Consider the following 18,666-nt stretch of genomic DNA (forward strand, 5'->3'; position numbering starts at 1 on the left):
ACCAATCCTAACATATTGTAACATGATTATGTAACCAATTATATCCCACCACCTTAATTAGTTTACACCCAGCAAAATTAATTATACAGCTGACAGGAACAATCACAGAACCAGACAGAGATTATACAGACAAACAATAGCAAAGTGGAAACTATAATAAGACAATACAGAAGTGAGGGTTTCACATCCCAGCTATTGATAAGTGAGTTCTTGCCAGACAGGATGCTATCAAACTAAGTTTCCTTTTACATTTTCTAGGCACTTCCCTTTCTCTGGAGGTGATAGGAATACAATCCTGTCCTGATAGTGCCTAACAGCCCAATAGCACCTTATTTCAGTGTGACTAGTTTGGAATGTGAGGATGTGACTTTTTGCTTCCTAGCTTATGGCTGCCTCTGCTGCTTAGCCAAAGGCCTTAGCCTAAGCACAGGGCCTCAGACTGTCACAATAAGAGAAGGCCCTTACACCAGCAGACAGTGATTTTGATTCTCTCTTTTATACCTCTAATTAGCCAAGTGATAAGAATACACCTAAATTCTTAGAGTATAGGCCTTTACAGACAGGCCTGAATATCTATATCCTAACATGGCTGCCTTTCATTGGTGCTGAGCCCCCTGCATCTCCCACTGGAGTCAGAGGTGGTGTGCTATGCCCTTTTGTCAGTCAAAGTCAGTTTAATTTATGTGCCCAACTTCAGCACCAACATTCTCCAACTTTGGTTCAGTCATCTGAAAGACCCTTGAATTAACCCTGTTTAGCCATAAAAAAGGAAAGGACGACTTGTGGCACCTTAGAGACTAACAAATTTATTTGAGCATAAGCTTTCATGAGCTACAGCTCACTTCATAGGATTCATGCAGTGGAAAATACAATAGGGAGATTTTATGTACACAGAGAACATGAAATAATGAGTGTTACCATAGACACTGTACCGAGAGTGATCAGGTAAGGTGAGCTATTACCAGCAGGAGAGAAAAAAAAACAAACACACACACCCCCACACACACCTTTTGTAGTGATAATCAAGGTGGACCATTTCCAGCAGTTGACAAGAACGTGTAAGGAACAGTGGAGGGGGGCAGGGGAGAACAAACATGGGGAAATAGTTTTACTTTGTGTAATGACACATCCACTCCCAGTCTTTATTCAAGCCTAATTTAATGGTGTCCAGTTTGCAAATTAATTCCAATTCAGCCGTCTCTCGCTGGAGTGTGTTTACGTTCATATAGGCCAGCTGTATCTCTCAGACATTTATTTTAAAGCATTCCCAGAAAAAAAATATTTCCAGTCAATGGTTACTTAGTGCAGGAGGATGTTCTGGTGTTGCGGCTTCTTGCCTAGGGACCACGTTCACATAGTATCAACTCCCTTCTCTCTCCTGTTGGCCAGCTGGCCGCTTCTGCCTGGATGGGCTGCCCTGCCTTGGCTCATGCTATGCCCTGATTGCCACGGTCTGCCTGCGTCCTCAAATTGTTTCAGGTAGAACTGTGTAGCAAGCTGCCTTGTCATCACTTTAAGTCCAAAGAAGGCCGCTGTGATCTCTGAGGCAAGAAACACCAGGTAAATGATATGCACAGCTGTCTCCAGGGGCAGCCGAATTATGTGCTCATCCGTGAGGAGGAAAAGCAGAAGGGGGAGCTGTATCAGGAAGGATAGGAGCAGGAATCCAGCGAGTTCAGGTACCTGCAGAAGCAAAGGAAGCCGAGAGGAAAGACTGAAAACACCACAGCAAACACTACAAAGAGAAGCATGCAGCCTAGGCTTTGGGACTGAGACATCAAGAGAATGTGTGAAGCGAGACACAGATCACCGTGTAGGACCTGGATCCCAGGACTGGGAATTCTATGCTCTAGAACTTAGCCATTCCCCCCTAAGCATCACCATAAAGGATGCTCCAGCATTTCACTCTCCCTTTGCTTGTCTGCTTAGCCTCCAGTGGGGCCCAGCCACAGCCACAGATCTTGCAGGACTTTTGACCCAAAGCGGAGTATAGCTGGATGCATAATTTATTTGACTCAGGTTATCCACTAACGGGTCTTGCTGAGCTAAGGAAGTGTGGGTCAGCGGGTAGGATATTAGCCTGCCACTCAGAAGACCTGGGTTTAATTCTCTCCTCTACCACAGACTTCCTGTGTGACCTTGGGCAAGTCACTTAGGGCTTGTGTGGACGAATAGCGCAAGACAGATTTACACTCGGGTTTGCTGAGCACTGAGTGTCCATGTGGACCCTGTTGCTATGCACTAAAAGTTTCATAGCATGCTTTGAAATACAAGTAGATCAAAGATCACTCAGGAACTGTTAGTGCATGCCAGCAGGTCCACACAGTCAGTTACTGCTTGGCAGGCTAATGAGAGGTAAGTTACACCCTAGCTTGCCACATGCTGTCCAGACAAGCTATCTGTCTCTGTTCCCAATCTGTAAAGTGGGGATAACCGTGCTTCCTACCCCACAGGGGGTTGTGCAGATGAATACATTAAAGACTGAGGGGCGCTCAGTGAGACATACCCAGGGTACAACTCAGACCAGTGAGTAGCTTCGTCACCCCTGCCCTACCTGGGGTGCCCTTTACAATGCCTTGCTGCTGTAGCCTCCAGCCTGGACTGCTCACAAACAGCCTCTAGCGTACAAGTCACACCCAGCTATGTCTGTGTGTGTGCTGCAGATAGCCAGCCACACTGTAGTTCTTACTGCAGAGTGACCCCAACACCTCCCAGCCATGTATGTCCTGTACTGCCCAGCCCTCTCCTGGACACTACAAGTTTATATAACGTCCGTTATTTCTTTACCAAATGGGGTTTCCCCAGACACTTCAATTTAAACCCACTGAATTAGATAAAACAATAAAACAAGTTTATTAATCACAGAGAGAGATTTTAAGTGAGTACAAGTAATGAGGCATAAAAGTCAGAAATAGTTACAAGTAAAGATAAAACATAGCTGGTGCCTAACAAGCTCTGTTAAACTCAAAGCAAAGTTTTCTCATCACATGCTTTTAGCAGTCTTGCTGACCACATTTCTTAGGTCAGGACCCCTTCTCCCAGAATCTAATGAACACTTCCGTTGTCACTTCAGGTGCTGTGAATGCAATGGACAGGAAGAGGGGGTGGGATCCTTGGGATGTTTGTCTCTCCTTTTTATAATTTCAGTCCCTCTCTTGAAAACATTTCCAGCTGAGATGTATGTGGAAGGAAACCGTGTTGGTTTTTTCCACCTGGTTGAACTTCCTTTGTCTCCCCCGCTTGATGTGCTTATTGCCTAAATGCAAATTAAGCAAAGCACACATTCCTTTGTTTGAGACAGGCCTGTTTGCCAGCCTCTGTTTGGAACATGTGTTAATAACACCATGCAGTGGAATCTTATAAACTTCACATATAATGGTTGCCACACATTTTACCAGGACAATAATGATCAGCAAATTATGAGTTTTCAAATGATACCTCACAAGGCGTATTTTGTGCAAAGATTATTACAATGGTATGTAGGGCATGGAAACAGGTACATTCTGTCACATTCAGACACTATGGTGAGGAGATCCAGATAGGTGCCTTAGCCTAGGCTCGGCTGAGCTCAGCAGAGGACCCAGGGTATGTAAGAAGGTGACTGTAAACCACTTTTTCATTTGGGGGGGGAGGGGAGGGTGGAAGCACAAAATTCCTGGCATAATTTAGGGCAGCCTAAGGGCTCCTGTCAGTTGCACCAGCCACAACAGTCCGTCCCGTCCCCCACCCCAGCTGGTGATCATGCTATAGCTCCACTCCATCCTGCCCTTGGAAACCTACACCCAAGGGGGAAAGGAGGTGATGTAAAGGCTACTATGCCTGCTTTATAGCAGCTGGGACTCAGCCTGGGATCCCTGTGGACTAGGGTGTCTTCTTAAGACAGAGCGGTCTTCTTTACAGTGATGCAAAGGAGATGGAATTAGTGCCAGGCTTACTATTCAATTAATTCAAAGTATTGGCCAGTTAATTTCCATGAATTATTCTTGGGCTTCAGGTCTCAAGATCATTCATAGTGAGGACCATCTCTTAACATATTTCTTCTCATACATGTGTCCCTGCTACTAGTTGGCACCTAGCCACTCCTTCCCTCCTTTTGCAATCACATAACTTCCCTATGGCAACTCCAGTGATCATTTTCATGGAAAGAGAACATTAGGGTGGGGGCAGGGGGAAATGATTTTGTACTTTGCTAAATTAGGAAAGTATTTCATGTACTTTTATCTTCTTTTCATACAGTCACAGAAATGCCAGGCTGGAAGGGACCTTGAGAAGTCATCAAGTCCAGCCCTCCGCACTGAGGTAGGACCAAGTAAACCTTGACCTTCCCTGTCAGATGTTTGTATAACCTGTTCTTTAAAACCTCCACTGATGGGGATTCCACAGCCTCCCTTGGAAACTTAGTCCAGAGCTTAACTATCCTTATAGCTAGAAAGTGTTTCCTAATATCTAATCTAAATCCCCCTAGCTGCAAATTAAACCCATTACTTCTTGTCCTACCTTCAGTGGACATGGCTAATAATTGATAACAGTCTTCAAATATGTTAAGGGAAATTTTAAAGAGGACTATGATCAGGTGCCCCCTCAGGCTTCTTTTCTTTAGATTAAAGATGCCCACTTTTTTTTTTTTTTTTAACCTTTCCTCATAGGTCAGGTTTTCTAAACTTTTGATCATTTTTGTTTCCCTCCTCTGGGCTCCCCAATCTGTCCACATATTTCCTGAAGTGTGGTGCACAGTACTCCAGCTGAGGCCTCACCAGAGCGGAGTAGAGTGGGACAATTATCTCCTGTGTTTTACATAGGACATGCCTGTTAATACACTCCAGCATTATATTAGCCTTTTTAGTAGGGCTGTTGATTAATTAGTTAACTCACACAATTAACTCAAAAAATCAATCACAATTAATCACAGTTTTAATCACACTGTTTAATAAATTTCAATTGGTATTCTATTGTTTAATATTTGTGGATTTTTTTCCTACATTTTCAAAAATTTGATTTCAATTTACAACAGAGAATACAAAGTGTATAGTGCTCCTTTATATTACAAATATTTGTACTGTAAAAATGATAAACAAAAGAAATAGTATTTTTCAATTCACCTCATACAAGTACTGTAGTGCAATCTCTATCGTGCAACTTAGAAAGGTAGATTTTTTTGTTACATAACTGCACTCAAACAAAACAATGTAAAACTTTAGAGCCTACAAGTCTACTCAGTCCTACTTCTTGTTCAGCCAAATCACTAAGACAAACAAGTTTGTTTATATTTATGGGCGATAATGCTGCCTGCTTCTTATTTACACTGTCACCTGAAAATGAGGACAGGTGTTCTCATGGTACTGTTGCAGCAGGCATTGCTAGTTATTTGTGTCAGGTATGCTAAACATTCGTATGCCCCTTGATGCTTTGGCCACCATTCCAGAGTGTGATGTGACGCTGCATATTCTTTATAGAAATATGCTTATAATATGAATATGGCATAACTAAGATCTATTTTATGCAAGATGGGTCTTGTAAGATATCATTGGAAAGGTTATGATTTACTGAATATGATTATTCAATTTGTATGCATGAATCATTTCTGTATCTAAAGTTAGGAATATTGACTATGTAACAATTTCAACTCTGTGTGTACTTGGGAAACACCCACCAGACAGCAGTCCATCAGCCTTGATGGGCCATTAGGAAGAAACAATAATACTTTGAAGATACTAATCTCTCTCCTTCCTGAAAAGTGTTCTGGGACATTGTTTTGACACTGCAAGGTCAGGTGATAACATCACCTGGTATAAAGTACCACCTCAGACACTGCTTGTACTTTTCCACTGGAAACAGGGGCTTCCCACCTTATATAGATTCTATTTAAGCCTGGGAATCAAGGCAATCCAACACTCTTGTCCTTTGCCTTCCAACCCAAGAAGAAAGGATGCTGAAAGTACTGAAGAGACAAAGAAACTAAGCTGAGGGAAAGGCAAGGGCTGAGTCCAGACTAAGATAGGAGTCTACTTCGTAAAGAGAAATAACGAACTCTAAGCTACAGAAACTCTGCAATCTGCCTAAACAACATTTTGTAACCTGTGTCTTTAGTGTATTAAGCTTCGTTTGCGTGTTTTGTTTTATTTGCTCAGTAATCTGCTTTGTTCTAGTTGCTATCCCTTATAAGAACTACAAAAGGTAAATTTTAAGTTAATAAACTTATTTCTTGTTTATAACATAACCCAGTTTGTGTAATTACTATCTGGTGGGGCGGGAGGAAGAAGTCCTACATATCTCTTTCCACCTTAAGGGAGAGGGCAAATTTTTATGAGCTTGCACTGTGCTTTCTATACAGTGTGAGACAATATTATTGTGTGTGTACTCTCCAGAGGGGAGGTACACTTGAGTGCTGGACAATTTCCTGGCTGAGTCTTCCAATAGAGAGCTGTTTGCAGCCTCTGTGTGATTCTACAGCTGGTGCATCCCTACCTGTATGTGTGTGCGTGCACTGCAAGAGGCTGGAGAGCCTAATTCAGCAAAACAGGGACAGGGAGTCCAGGCTGATGAAGCAGAAGAAGCTCAGTGAAACCCTAGTACATCAGGTGACATCCTAGAAGGGGGGGGGTGTCCAACCCAACACCCAGAGGACATGCTTCCATGCATTAAAAAAAAAAAATGCGTTAATTAGATTTGTGACTGAACACCTTGGGGGAGAATTGTATGTCTCCTGCTCTGTTTTACCTGCATTCTGCCATATATTTCATGTTATATCAGTCTCAGATGACAACCCAACACATGTTGTTCAAATTCACATTCACTACAGATTTGACAAAATGCAAAGAAGGTACCTGTAGCAGAGTGTGGCAGGGCCCCCTTAGCTCCTTCCTCTGCTAAGTCCACAAAATCACTCAGACCCTGGGGTGAGTATCCACTGGAGAAGTTAATTCACAGGCTTGTTCCTACCATCATTTCACCATGTACAGTTGGCCCTTCACCATCTGAGGTCAGGGAAGAAATACCTCCCTGCTTCCCCTCCCTACCTTTACCCTTTCTTTCTACTCCCTCTTTGGCTTCCTTCCTCTGAGGTTTTTATATAGCCCCAGGCTAATTAGGTGACAGCTGTCTCTGCCTCCCCAATTAGGGCCAGGTTATCTCCAGTCAGCTCTAATCTTTCCCTCTAAATGGAAGCTGGCATGACAGAGGGCTGAATCAGCAACCCTTTGCCCCACACCCTGTCACAGTACCAATGTGAGATTTCTAAAGATAGCCACAGCACTCGAACCAAGTTTAAGAATCTGAAGTGCCTTCCAAAATTTGAGAGGGACGAGGTGTGGAGAATGCTTTCAGAAGTCTTGAGAGCACCAGTCTGATGCTGAAACTACAGAACCTGAACCACCAAAAGAGAAAATCAACCTTTTGTTGGTGGCATCTGACTCAGATGATGAAAATGAATGTGCGTCGCTTTGCACTGCTTTGAATTGTTATCAAGCAGAATCCATCATCGGCATGGATGCACGTCCTCTGGAATGGTGGGCGAAGCATGAAGGGACATAGGAATCTTTACCATATCTGGCACATAAATATCTTGTGACTCCAGCTACAACAGTGCCATGTGAATGCCTGTTCTCACTTTCAGGTGACATTGTAAACAAGAAGCAGGCAGCATTATCTCCTGCAAATGTAAAGAAACTTGTTTGTCTGAGCAATTGACTGAATAAGAAGTAGGATGGAGGGGACTTGTAGGTTCTGAAGTTTTACATTGTTTTATTTTTGAGTGCAGCTATTTTTTGTACATAATTCTACATTTGTAAGTTCAATGTTCATAATAAAGAGATTGCACTACAGTACTTGTATTAGGTGAATTGAAAAATACAAATATATTAAATACATATATTAAAATATTTCTTTTTTACAGTGCAAATATTTGTAATACAAATAAATATAAAGTGAGCACTGTACACTTTGTATTCTGTGTTGTAGCTGAAATATATTTGAAAATGTGGAAAACATCCAAAAATATTTAAATAAACCGTATTCTATTATTGTTTATCAGAGCGATTAATCTTTTTAAATCACTTGACAGCCCTATTTTTTCCCAACTGCATCACAATGCGGACTCGTACTCAATTTGTGATCTACTGTAACCCCCAGATCCTTTTCAACAGTACTAACAGCTAGCCAGTTATTCCCCCTTTTGTAGTTATGTATTTAATTTTTCCCTCTTAAGGGAGTATTTTGCACTTGTCTATATTGAATTTCATCTTTTTTATTTCAGACCAATTCTGCAATTTTTCAAGGTTGTTCTGAATTCAAATAATAGAATCATAGAATCTCAGGGTTGGAAGGGACTTCAGGAGGTCATCTAGTCCAACCCCCTGCTCAAAGCAGGACCAATCCCCAACTAAATCATCCCAGCCAGGGCTTTGTCAAGCCTGACCTTAAAAACCTCAAAGGAAGGAGATTCCGCCACCTCCCTTGATAACACATTCTAGTGCTTCACCACCCTCCTAGTGAAAAAGTTTTTCCTCATATCCAACCTAAACCTCCCTCACTGCAACTTGAGACCATTACTCCTTGTTCTGTCATCTGCTACCACTGAGAACAGTCTAGATCCATCCTCTTTGGAACCCCCTTTCAGGTAGTTGAAAGTAGCTATCAAATCCCACCTCACACTTCTCTTCCGCAGACTAAACAATCCCAGTTCCCTCAGCCTCTCCTCATAAGTCATGTATTCCAGTCCCCTAATCATTTTTGTTGCCCTCCGCTGGACACTTTCCAATTTTTTTCACATCCTTCTTGTAGTGGGGGGCCCAAAACTGGACACAGTACTCCAGATGAGGCCTCACCAATGTCGAATAGAGGGGAACGATCACGTCCCTCGATCTGCTGGCAATGCCCCTACTTATACAGCCCAAAATGCCATTGGTCTTCTTGGCAACAAGGGCACACTGTTGACTCAAATCCAGCTTCTTGTCCACTGTAACCCCTAGGTCCTTTTCTGCAGAATCCTGCCCTCCAAAATGTGTGCAACTCATCTCAGCTTGGTGTCATCCGCAGATTCTATAAGCATATGCTCCATTCCATTATTCAAGTCATTAATGAAAATATTTGAGCTTCCCCCTGCAAGGGAGGTGTGACCAGCACACTTTCCACAGCTAAAGTGATGAAGAGTTTGAAGAGCTGAAGAGTTTGATGGGGAGCTGTAGCTGCCATGTCCTGGCCACTAGACTGCCCTGGCCTTGAGTCAGTTCTTACCTTTTCTTGCAGATTTCCAATGTATCCAAGATACAAGCGTAACCCGTCAGCTAATGCGAGAATCAGGAAGACAGCAACAAGGAGGAACTGATAGTAACAGGGCAGCAGGCTGTACTGTAACGGGAGGGCATTAGTGATATATCATCCCCCATTTCATCCCACCAGACCCACACCGACCACCAGCCCCAACACAAACCTCTCCCACCCCATCGCTCCATATAGTCACTCTCCATCCATTTAGAAATAGAATACCAGGGTTGGAAGGGACCTCAGGAGGTCATCTAGTCCAACCCCCTGCTCAGAGCAGGACCAATCCCCAATTTTTGCCCTGATCCCAAATGGCCCCCTCAAGGATTGAACTCACAACCCCGGGTTTAGCAGGCCAATGCTCAAACCACTGAGCTATCCCTCCCCCTGCCTCCCTTACCTGCCACTGCCACCTCCCTTGTCAGGGTCTGGGACATGGGCAGTCATGACAAGTGGTTAAATCCAGAATCAGAGGCCAGGTGCCAGAGCCCAGGGTCAGAGCCAAAAATCAGAAATTTGAGCCAAGACTCAGAAGTGGGTTAGCTGGAAGGAGGCAAGGCAGGATAGGGGCTGTCACAGCCATTGACAATTGCTTCAAGCACCGATGATGATGACAACTGCTGCTGCTGGGCTTAAGAGCTGGTCTGCTGACTTTCCAGCCAATCAGGCAGTGTACTACAGGCCAGCTGTGCTTGTTAGGCTGCCAAGAGCCTGGCTTTGCTGATAGCCCAGATTTATGGATTCACAGAGTCCAAGGCCAGAAGGGACCATTGTGATCATCTGTCTGACCTCCAAAATAATTCCTAGAGCAGATTATTTAGAAAAACATCCAATCCTAATTTAAAAATGGTCAGTGATGGAGAATCCACCATGGCCCTTGGTAATTTGTTCCAGTGGTTAATTACTGTCACAGTTAAAAATTTGCACCTTATTTCCAGTCTAAATTTGTATAGCTTCAACTTCCAGCCATTGGATTATATTATACCTTTCTCAGCTAGACTGATTCTGTCTCTCCAGTGCTGACCATCGGCTCATTTCCCAGACTCTGCCCCACCCTGGACCCAGCTGTAACCAACAGGAGGAACTCTCACTTCCACCACTAGGCCTGACTGCCCATGGCCCCGTACCCTCCAGAGGGATGCTTCTTGCCCATGGGATGGATCAGGCAGCAAAATCCTCTCTTGGACTTCCCCTGGCCTGGACATTTAAACCAAATGAAAACATAAGAGGAGCCCAAGAAGTTTTGCCATTTGACAGGAGTTTCCATTTCTCAGGGTTTGAAATGGACCCATTTTGTGGTTACTTGTGTTTTGGGAAATGAAGGATTTTGATGGCTGGCTTGGAAATGGGTTCAAGAAAAGTTTTGATAAAAATCTCATGCAAAAATTAATGAAAAACAAAAACTTTCTAAAAGGTCAGTTTGAGAAAGAGTTTTTGAAAAAAGGCCATTTGTCGACAAAAACCCTTTCTGCTTGATAAACCCTGACCGGGACAGAGGCTTGGCTGACAGACTGCCAAGAAAGGACAATTGTGCAGTGGCTTGGGCACTGAAGGAATGTATTAGGTGGGACTTCACGCATCTTCTCAGTTCTAACATCCCTGATTATATGGTACCTTTAATGCCAGCATTATCCCCTCGGACAGGCACCAGAATGGGAAGTAGAAGACATTGAAGAATAGCATCATCTGGAGGGGCAGGCTGGACAGCACCTCATGCCCTGTGCAGGAATGAAAAGGCATAAGGTAGCAGGTCTTTCCCTTTGCCACACTGCAAATCCCAGTCTCACTGGGGAGAACCTGCCCACAAAATAGGCATTTTATTGAAGAACAAACCTGAGAATGCAGCCTGCCCTGCATAGCACATAGACACCGTCTATGAACACAGGAGCTTGGCCTGTCCCCAGGGGGTCAGGCCTGGCCCCTGAAGCCCAGTCTCCTGTTGCTGGCAGTAGCTAGCATCAGCTGCTAATGCAGAAAGTGCAGGAACTCCCCTGTGGGTGATCCTGATGGGGTTTCACTGTGACCCTTTTCAAGGTTGGCTTGTGGGTTTAGATCCCTTCCAAATTTTTTAATCCTCTCTAATGTAAATGTGGGTTTTCCCATTATCCACATACATGGTTGATGCTTTTATGATTCCCATCAACATCCTGGCATCAGCAATATCAAATGGCAGGGGGCTCTGCAGGTTAATCATATGATGGTATAAAACAAATTCCCTTTTGTACTAGGAACCAGTTTTGAACCAGTTTTGTACTTGCTGCCTCAGTTTCAGTAAATGCCCCTTGTTCTTGTATTAGGAGAAAGATCAGTAGGGTTAATAGATTCCAAGGCCAGAAGAGACCACTGTGATCATCTAGTCTGACTCGTATAACACAGGACAGAGATTTATCCCAAATAAGTTCCTGATCAACCTGTCCACTTCTGTCCTTATTCATGGCCTCTTCATCCTAAACAATCCCAACCTTTGCAATCTCTCCACCACATACCTGATGGGACAAGGATAATACAAAGAGATTCCCTGCCTGTACACCCATCCCGCTTCCCCTCCTTACTTGGAGCCCATCTCCTTCACTGCGCACCTTATTGTGTAAGGCCCCTCAGAGTGAGCACACAACACATGGGGCAGGCCAGGAAGGCTGGTGTTTGTGCTGTTCAGAGCTCGGCCTTTCTCAGTGCACATTGTAGGAGACAAAAGCCTCTATTAATAGAATAAAGCAAAGTCCATTTTGACTTTGCAGCAGTAAAAGCAACAGCAAACACCCAAACACATTCCTGAAGCAGAGCCCCTGTAAGCGGTGTTGTAATCCACACTGGATCTGGGGCGGGTAGAGCAGAGAGTGTGCAGACCCTGACCTGGGCCCCAGGATTACTGTACTACCGAGTACTGTACCTGGATGGTAGATCTGGGCAGCTCTGCAATCCCTAGTTTTATTGTTGATGAACAGCGATCCACTGAAAGTTGTCAAGCCCCTTCGGACATTGTGAGGCAGAGCCATCAGCACCAGCTAAACCCGTTCTCCCTCCTGACCTGGATAAGATGGTATTAAAGAGAAGCTCTTTGGCTTTAATTAAATTATAGGACTGGCCTTCCAAGCTGCCACTCAGCCACTGTGCTGTGGTGGGAGATAGCACAGAAGGGAAAAGAAAGCCCTGGGCAGGTGTTGCCTGATCTATTGATTGTATAGTGATTATATTACTGATTTAGTTTCCCCGGTTAGCACTTGGAAGTTTGGTAGGTTCTGCTAGATCAGGCCCTATATTATCAGAATAACTGTTCAGTGGGAGCCCTGATGTGCATGGCTATAACACACACACACACACACGGGAAATCACACTAGGTTTATAATTTTATTAATACAGTTCACAAAGTCATGAATACTCTAACCCAGCAAGGCAGCTAGAGATAATACATAGACCTACACCAGCCCTTGCTGAACAGCCTGATGTGTCAGTTATCTTCCCCTTCACCATCACCAGCCGCTGTCATCTAAGCCTCTCCCCAGGATGCAGGCTGTTATAATGTGTTATATTGATGCCACTCTGCCTAATGCATATTCAGGAGGGGGTTCAGCCCCTTTTCCTTATTTGTAGTTCCTCCCCCTACTAATGTTGGGCTGCCCTTCTTCCATAGCTTATTAGTATATATGTCAATCAGTTACTATGGTATTCTTGTGGTCAGACATCTGCTGATGTTCCTAACTTTAAAAAAAAAAAGCTGGTATAAAGTAGCATCTTGTGATTACCTGTCAGCAGTTTAGTCCCTACAGCATTCTGCCTTGTGCTGTTTTATGATCTAGGGTCACTCCTGGTTAGCTACTCCTGTTAAGGCTTTGTGCCTTGATAAGTTTAGCTAAGCTACTGTCTTACAGTTGTTGAGGCTTATAAACTCATTGCATTACTGCCTTAATTTACACCTGTGCCTCATCTAGCAACTACCTACAGATATCATCTAGGCTACCCAGGTGAGTTCCCTGGCGAGTGCTGTGGCCACTGGCTCTGGGACTCTGTAGCCCTAGTGGGAGGAATGTTGGTTGGAGCAACGTGGCTGGTTAGAATAGCTCAGCAGCCTGTTGAGCTGACCAGATCCGGCTCGGGGCCCAATTCACAGCTAGCTCCAGTGGGGTTGCAATGACTCCCATGGGCAGTGAGTCCTTCTCCTCCTAGGCCACAGGAGCCAGCAGTAGTGGAAAATGGGATGGAACAAATTAAACAGTGGTGGCAGCAAGTCAAATATTATGAAGAGAGAGGCACCAGGATGGACCCTGAACTCCATCTAGGACCACGCCAGGGTACAGCCATGCCCTAGTGATGGAAGCAGTGGGTGCAGGGAATAGCACCAGGGTCCTACATGATGAAATACAACGCTATCACCACAACCCTCGTTTCCTCAGAGCAACCAGTGAACAACTGGTCTCAAGGGATGAGGGCCAAGCCACTCAGCTGCAGATATCAGGTGTGCCGCTCAAACCAGCAATGACCACGGGAAAGTGACAGAGGTGAAGACAGAAGACCGGCTTCCAGATGGCAGAGAGCAATAGCATGAAGGGGAACAAAATAAAACCACAGCCATATGAAGAGTTGTTAGGTTGTTTGATCATCTCAAAGATTCTACTGTCCATTGAAGTCAGTTGCCTTGTAGGAAGAGAGGTGCTAGAATAGTTGTAAATAACATTCCACACAAAGATGGACTACAAGCCATCAGGAACACTATCCCCGATAACATCACGGCAAACCTGGTGGCTGAACTTTGTCCCCAAATGTGAAATAGTTATGGGTGAGGACAAAGTCACAATGTATACCTTCAAATCAGCGGCACTGCTATGGGTACCTGCATGGCCCGACAGTATGCCAACATTTTTATGGCTGACTTAGAACAACGCTTCCTCAGCTCTCGTCCCTAATGCCCCTACTCTACTTGGGCTACACTGATGACATCTTCATCATCTGGACTCATGGCAAAGAAGCCCTTGAGGAATTCCACCATGATTTCAACAATTTCCATCCCACCAACAATCTCAGCCTGGAACAGTCCACACAAGAGATCCACTTCCTGGACACTATGGTGCTAATAAGCGATGGTCACATAAACACCACCCTATACCGGAAACCTACTGACCGCTATTCCTACCTACATGCCTCCAGCTTTCACCCAGACCACACCATACGATCCATTGTCTACAGCCAAGCTCTACGATACAACCGCATTTGCTCCAACCACTCAGACAGAGACAAACACCTACAAGTTCTCTATCAAGCATTCTTACAACTACAATACCCACCTGCTGAAGTGAAGAAACAGATTGACAGAGCCAGAAGAGTACCCAGAAGTCACCTACTACAGGACAGGCCCAACAAAGAAAATAACAGAACGCCACTAGCCATCACCTTCAGCCCCCAACTAAAATCTCTCCAATGCATCATCAAGGATCTACAATCTATCCTGAAGGACGACCCATTACTCTCACAGATCTTGGGAGACAGGACAGTCCTTGCTTACAGACAGCCCCCAACCTGAAGCAAATACTCACCAGTAGCCACATACCTCACAACAGAACCACTAACCCAGGAACCTATCCTTGCAACAAAGCCCCTTGCCAACTTGCTCACATATCTATTCAGGGGACACCATCATAGGGCCTAATCACATCAGCCACACTATCAGAGGCTCGTTCACCTGCACATCTACCAAAGTGATATATGCCATCATGTGCCAGCAATGCCCCTCTGCCATGTACATTGGTCAAACTGGACAGTCTCTACATAAAAGAATAAATGGTCACAAATTAGATGTCAAGAATTATAACATTCAAAAACCATTCGGAGAACACTTCAATTTCTCTGGTCACTCGATTAGAGACCTAAAAGTGACAATTCTTCAACAAAAAGACTTCAAAAAACAGACTCCAACGAGAGACTGCTGAATCGGAATTAATTTGTAAACTGGATACAATTAACTTCGGCTTGAATAGAGACTGGGAGTGGATGGGTCATTACACAAAGTAAAACTATTTCCCCACCCTCACTGTTCCTCAGACGTTCTTGTCAACTGCTGGAAATGGCCCACCTTGATTATCACTACAAAAGGTTTTCTTCGCCCCGCCCCCACTCTCCTGCTGGTATTAGCTCATCTTAAGTGATCACTCTCCTTACAGTGTGTATGGTAACACCCATTGTTTCATGTTCTGTGTGTATATAAATATCCCCACTTGTATTTTCCACTGAATGCATCCGATGAAGTGAGCTGTAGCTCATGAACGCTTATGCTCAAATAAATTTGTTAGTCCCTAAGGTGCCACAAGTACTCCTTTTCTTATTGCGAATACAGACTAACACGGCTGCTACTCTGAAGAAAGCAGCATTTTGTGTGTCTCTCTGTATGCGCATGTAGTTAGTACTGTAAGTCTAAAGAGTGCCATCTGCTGGCACAAACATGAGGTCTGCAGTATCTATTTCAATAGCTTCCACCCCACCATCAACTTCAGCCTGGACCAAGCTACACGGGAGGTCCACTTCCTAGATACCACAGTGCAAATAAGTGATGGTCACGTTAACACCACCCTGTCATAAATGTAAAGGGAAGGGTTAACCCCTTTAAAATCCCTCCTGGCCAGAGGAAAAATCCTCTCACCTGTAAAGGGTTAAGAAGCTAAAGGTAACCTCGCTGGCACCTGACCAAAATGACCAATGAGGAGACAAGATACTTTCAAAGGCTGGGAGGAGGGAGAGAAACAAAGGGTCTGTGTCTGTTGGTATGCTGCTTTGCCGGGGACAGAACAGGAATGGAGTCTTAGAACTTTTAGTAAGTAATCTAGCTAGGTATGCGTTAGATTATGATTTCTTTAAATGACTGAGGAAAGAATTGTGCTGAGTAGAATGACTATTTCTGTCTGTGTGTCTTTTTTGTAACTTAAGGTTTTGCCTAGAGGGATTCTCTATGTTTTGAATCTAATTACCCTGTAAGGTACCTACCATCCTGATTTTACAGGGGTGATTCCTTTACTCCTATTTACTTCTATTTCTATTAAAAGTCTTCTTGTAAGAAAACTGAATGCTTTTTCGTTGTTCTCAGATCCAAGGGTTTGGGTCTGTGGTCACCTATGCAAATTGGTGAGGATTTTTACCAAACCTTTCCCAGGAAGTGGGGTGCAAGGATTGGGAGGATTTTGGGGGGAAAGACATGTCCAAACTGCGTTTCCCAGTAAACCCAGTTAGAGTTTGGTGGTGGCAGTGGTTATTCCAAGGACAAAGGATAAAATTAATTTGTACCTTGGGGAAGTTTTAACCTAAGCTGGTAAAAGTAAGCTTAGGAGGTTTTCATGCAGGTCCCCACATCTGTACCCTAGAGTTCAGAGTGGGGGAGGAACCTTGACACACCCATACTGAAAACCCACCGACCGCTACGCCTACATTCATGCCTCCAGCTTCCATCCCGGACACACCACACAATCCATTGTCTACAGCCAAGCGCTGAGGTACAACCGCATTTGCTCCAACCCCTCAGACAGCGACCAACACCTATAAGATCTTAACCAAGCATTCTCAAAACTACAATACCCACATGAGGAAATAAGGAAACAGATCAACAGAGCCAGACATGTACCCAGAAGCCTCCTGCTGCAAGACAAGCCCAAGAAAGAAACCAACAGAACTCCACTGGCCATCACATACAGTCCTCAGCTAAAACCTCTCCAATGCATCAGTGATCTACAACCCATCCTGGACAATGATCCCCCACTTTCACAGGTCTTGGGAGGCAGGGCAGTCCTCGCCTACAGACAAACCGCCAACCTTAAGTATATTCTCACTAGCAACGACACACTGCACCATAGTAACTCTAACTCAGGAACCAATCCATGCAACAAACCTCAATGCCAACGCTGCCCACATATCTACACCAGCGACACCATCACAAGTCCTAACCAGATCAGCCACACCATCACCGGTTCATTCACCTACACGTCCACCAATGTAATGTACGCCATCACGTGCCAGCAATGCCCCTCTGCTCTGTACATTGGCCAAACTAGACAGTCCCTACATAAAAGGATAAATGGACACAAATCAGATATTAGGAATGGCAATATACAAAAACCTGTAGAAGGACACTTCAACCTCCCTGGACACACAAGAGCAGATTTAAAGGTAGCCATCCTGCAGCAAAAAAACTTCAGGACCAGACTTCAAAGAGAAACTGCTGAGCTTCAGTTCATTTGTAAATTTGACACCATCAATTTAGGATTAAACAAAGACTGTGACTGGCTTGCCAACTACAAAAGCAGTTTCTCCTCCCTTGGTGTTCACACCTCAACTAATAGAAGAGGGCCTCATCCTACCTGACTGAACTAACCTCGTTATCCCTAGCCTGATTCTTGCTTGTATATTTATACCTGCCTCTGGAAATTTCCACTACATGCATCGGACGAAGTGGGTATTCACCCACAAAAGTTTATGCTCCAATACGTCTGTTAGTCTATAAGGTGCCACAGGACTCTTTGCTGCTTTTACGGTATCCATATACTAGACTACAGAATTGTCACTCCGAAGCCCAAAATGTCTGTTGAGTCAGTCTGAAGTGATAGAAACAGCTACAAGAGTGAGAGCTCTTCTCATTCCTAATATTGTTGCCTGTTTTAGATTTGAGTGGCTGGTCAAATGTTGGGGCTTTAGGGACGTTCCAGGTGGAAGCAGAATATTGTCTTTGATGCAGTCGTGTTTACTTACAAGGAACGTACAAAGTCCTTCTTCTCTGAGCACAGGACAAAATGAACGGTTCCTTACAGCCCCAAGCATCTTTAGCAACACACCAAAAAGAACAGGAGTACTTGTGGCACCGTAGAGACTAACAAATTTATTAGAGCATAAGCTTTCGTGGGCTACAGCCCACTTTATCGGATGCATAGAATGGAACATATAGTAAGAAAATATATATATACACATATAGAGAAGGTGGAAGTTGCCATACAAACTGTAAGAGGCTAATTAATTAAGATGAGCTATTATCAGCAGGAGAAAAAAAACGTTTGTAGTGATAATCAAGATGGCCCATTTAGACAGTTGACAAGAAAAAAGCTCTCTCTAGCTTTTACCAGGAATACTCGGCTTTCTTGCTTTTTGCCACTTCCTCCTCTCCTCTAGCCCCTTGTCTGTTCCGAGTTTCTGCGTGCGCACGCACACGTGCACACACTCCCACCTTAGCCCACATTGGTGGTAGTTTCTGGGCTGATTCTATTTGACTTGTTTCAGATGTGGCCCCTGAACTGTCTCTTACAACTCTCTCAAGTGAAGAGTGTGTTTACATGTCAGTCTGAACGAGGCAGCCCATAACAAGGTTTAACTCAGCTCACGACAGTATCAGCAGGTTCAGATATCACTGGGTTTTGCAGTCTGCTAGGTTCCAATTTTTAAGTT

General features: G+C 44.3%; 1 protein-coding gene across 1 annotated transcript; it reads right to left on the bottom strand.

Annotated features, from left to right (window-relative positions):
• Positions 1–1,350: 1,350 nt before the first annotated feature.
• On the bottom strand, positions 1,351–12,254 carry LOC140898863 (transmembrane protein 17B-like). Its single transcript, XM_073313386.1, has 4 exons — positions 12,149–12,254; positions 10,873–10,976; positions 9,232–9,345; positions 1,351–1,683 (listed from the first exon to the last, which is right to left on the bottom strand). Exons 1-4 carry the CDS (start codon positions 12,252–12,254, stop codon positions 1,351–1,353), a joined length of 657 nt encoding a protein of 218 aa, XP_073169487.1.
• Between the last annotated feature and the right edge of the window lie 6,412 nt (positions 12,255–18,666).

This window comes from Lepidochelys kempii, chromosome 15, assembly GCF_965140265.1.
Source record: "Lepidochelys kempii isolate rLepKem1 chromosome 15, rLepKem1.hap2, whole genome shotgun sequence".
NCBI classification, from domain to species: Eukaryota; Metazoa; Chordata; order Testudines; family Cheloniidae; genus Lepidochelys; species Lepidochelys kempii.

Bases quoted from the DNA above. Each gene is read 5' to 3' on its own strand.
- LOC140898863 (XM_073313386.1), bottom strand. From the start codon at position 12,254: ATGGCTCTGCCTCACAATGTCCGAAGGGGCTTGACAACTTTCAGTGGA. The intron at 9,346-10,872 runs GTACCATATAAT...CTCCCGTTACAG, and splicing joins GGATAATGCTGGCATTAAAG to TACAGCCTGCTGCCCTGTTA. The intron at 1,684-9,231 runs GTAAGAACTGAC...TTGCTTCTGCAG, and splicing joins TTGGAAATCTGCAAGAAAAG to GTACCTGAACTCGCTGGATT.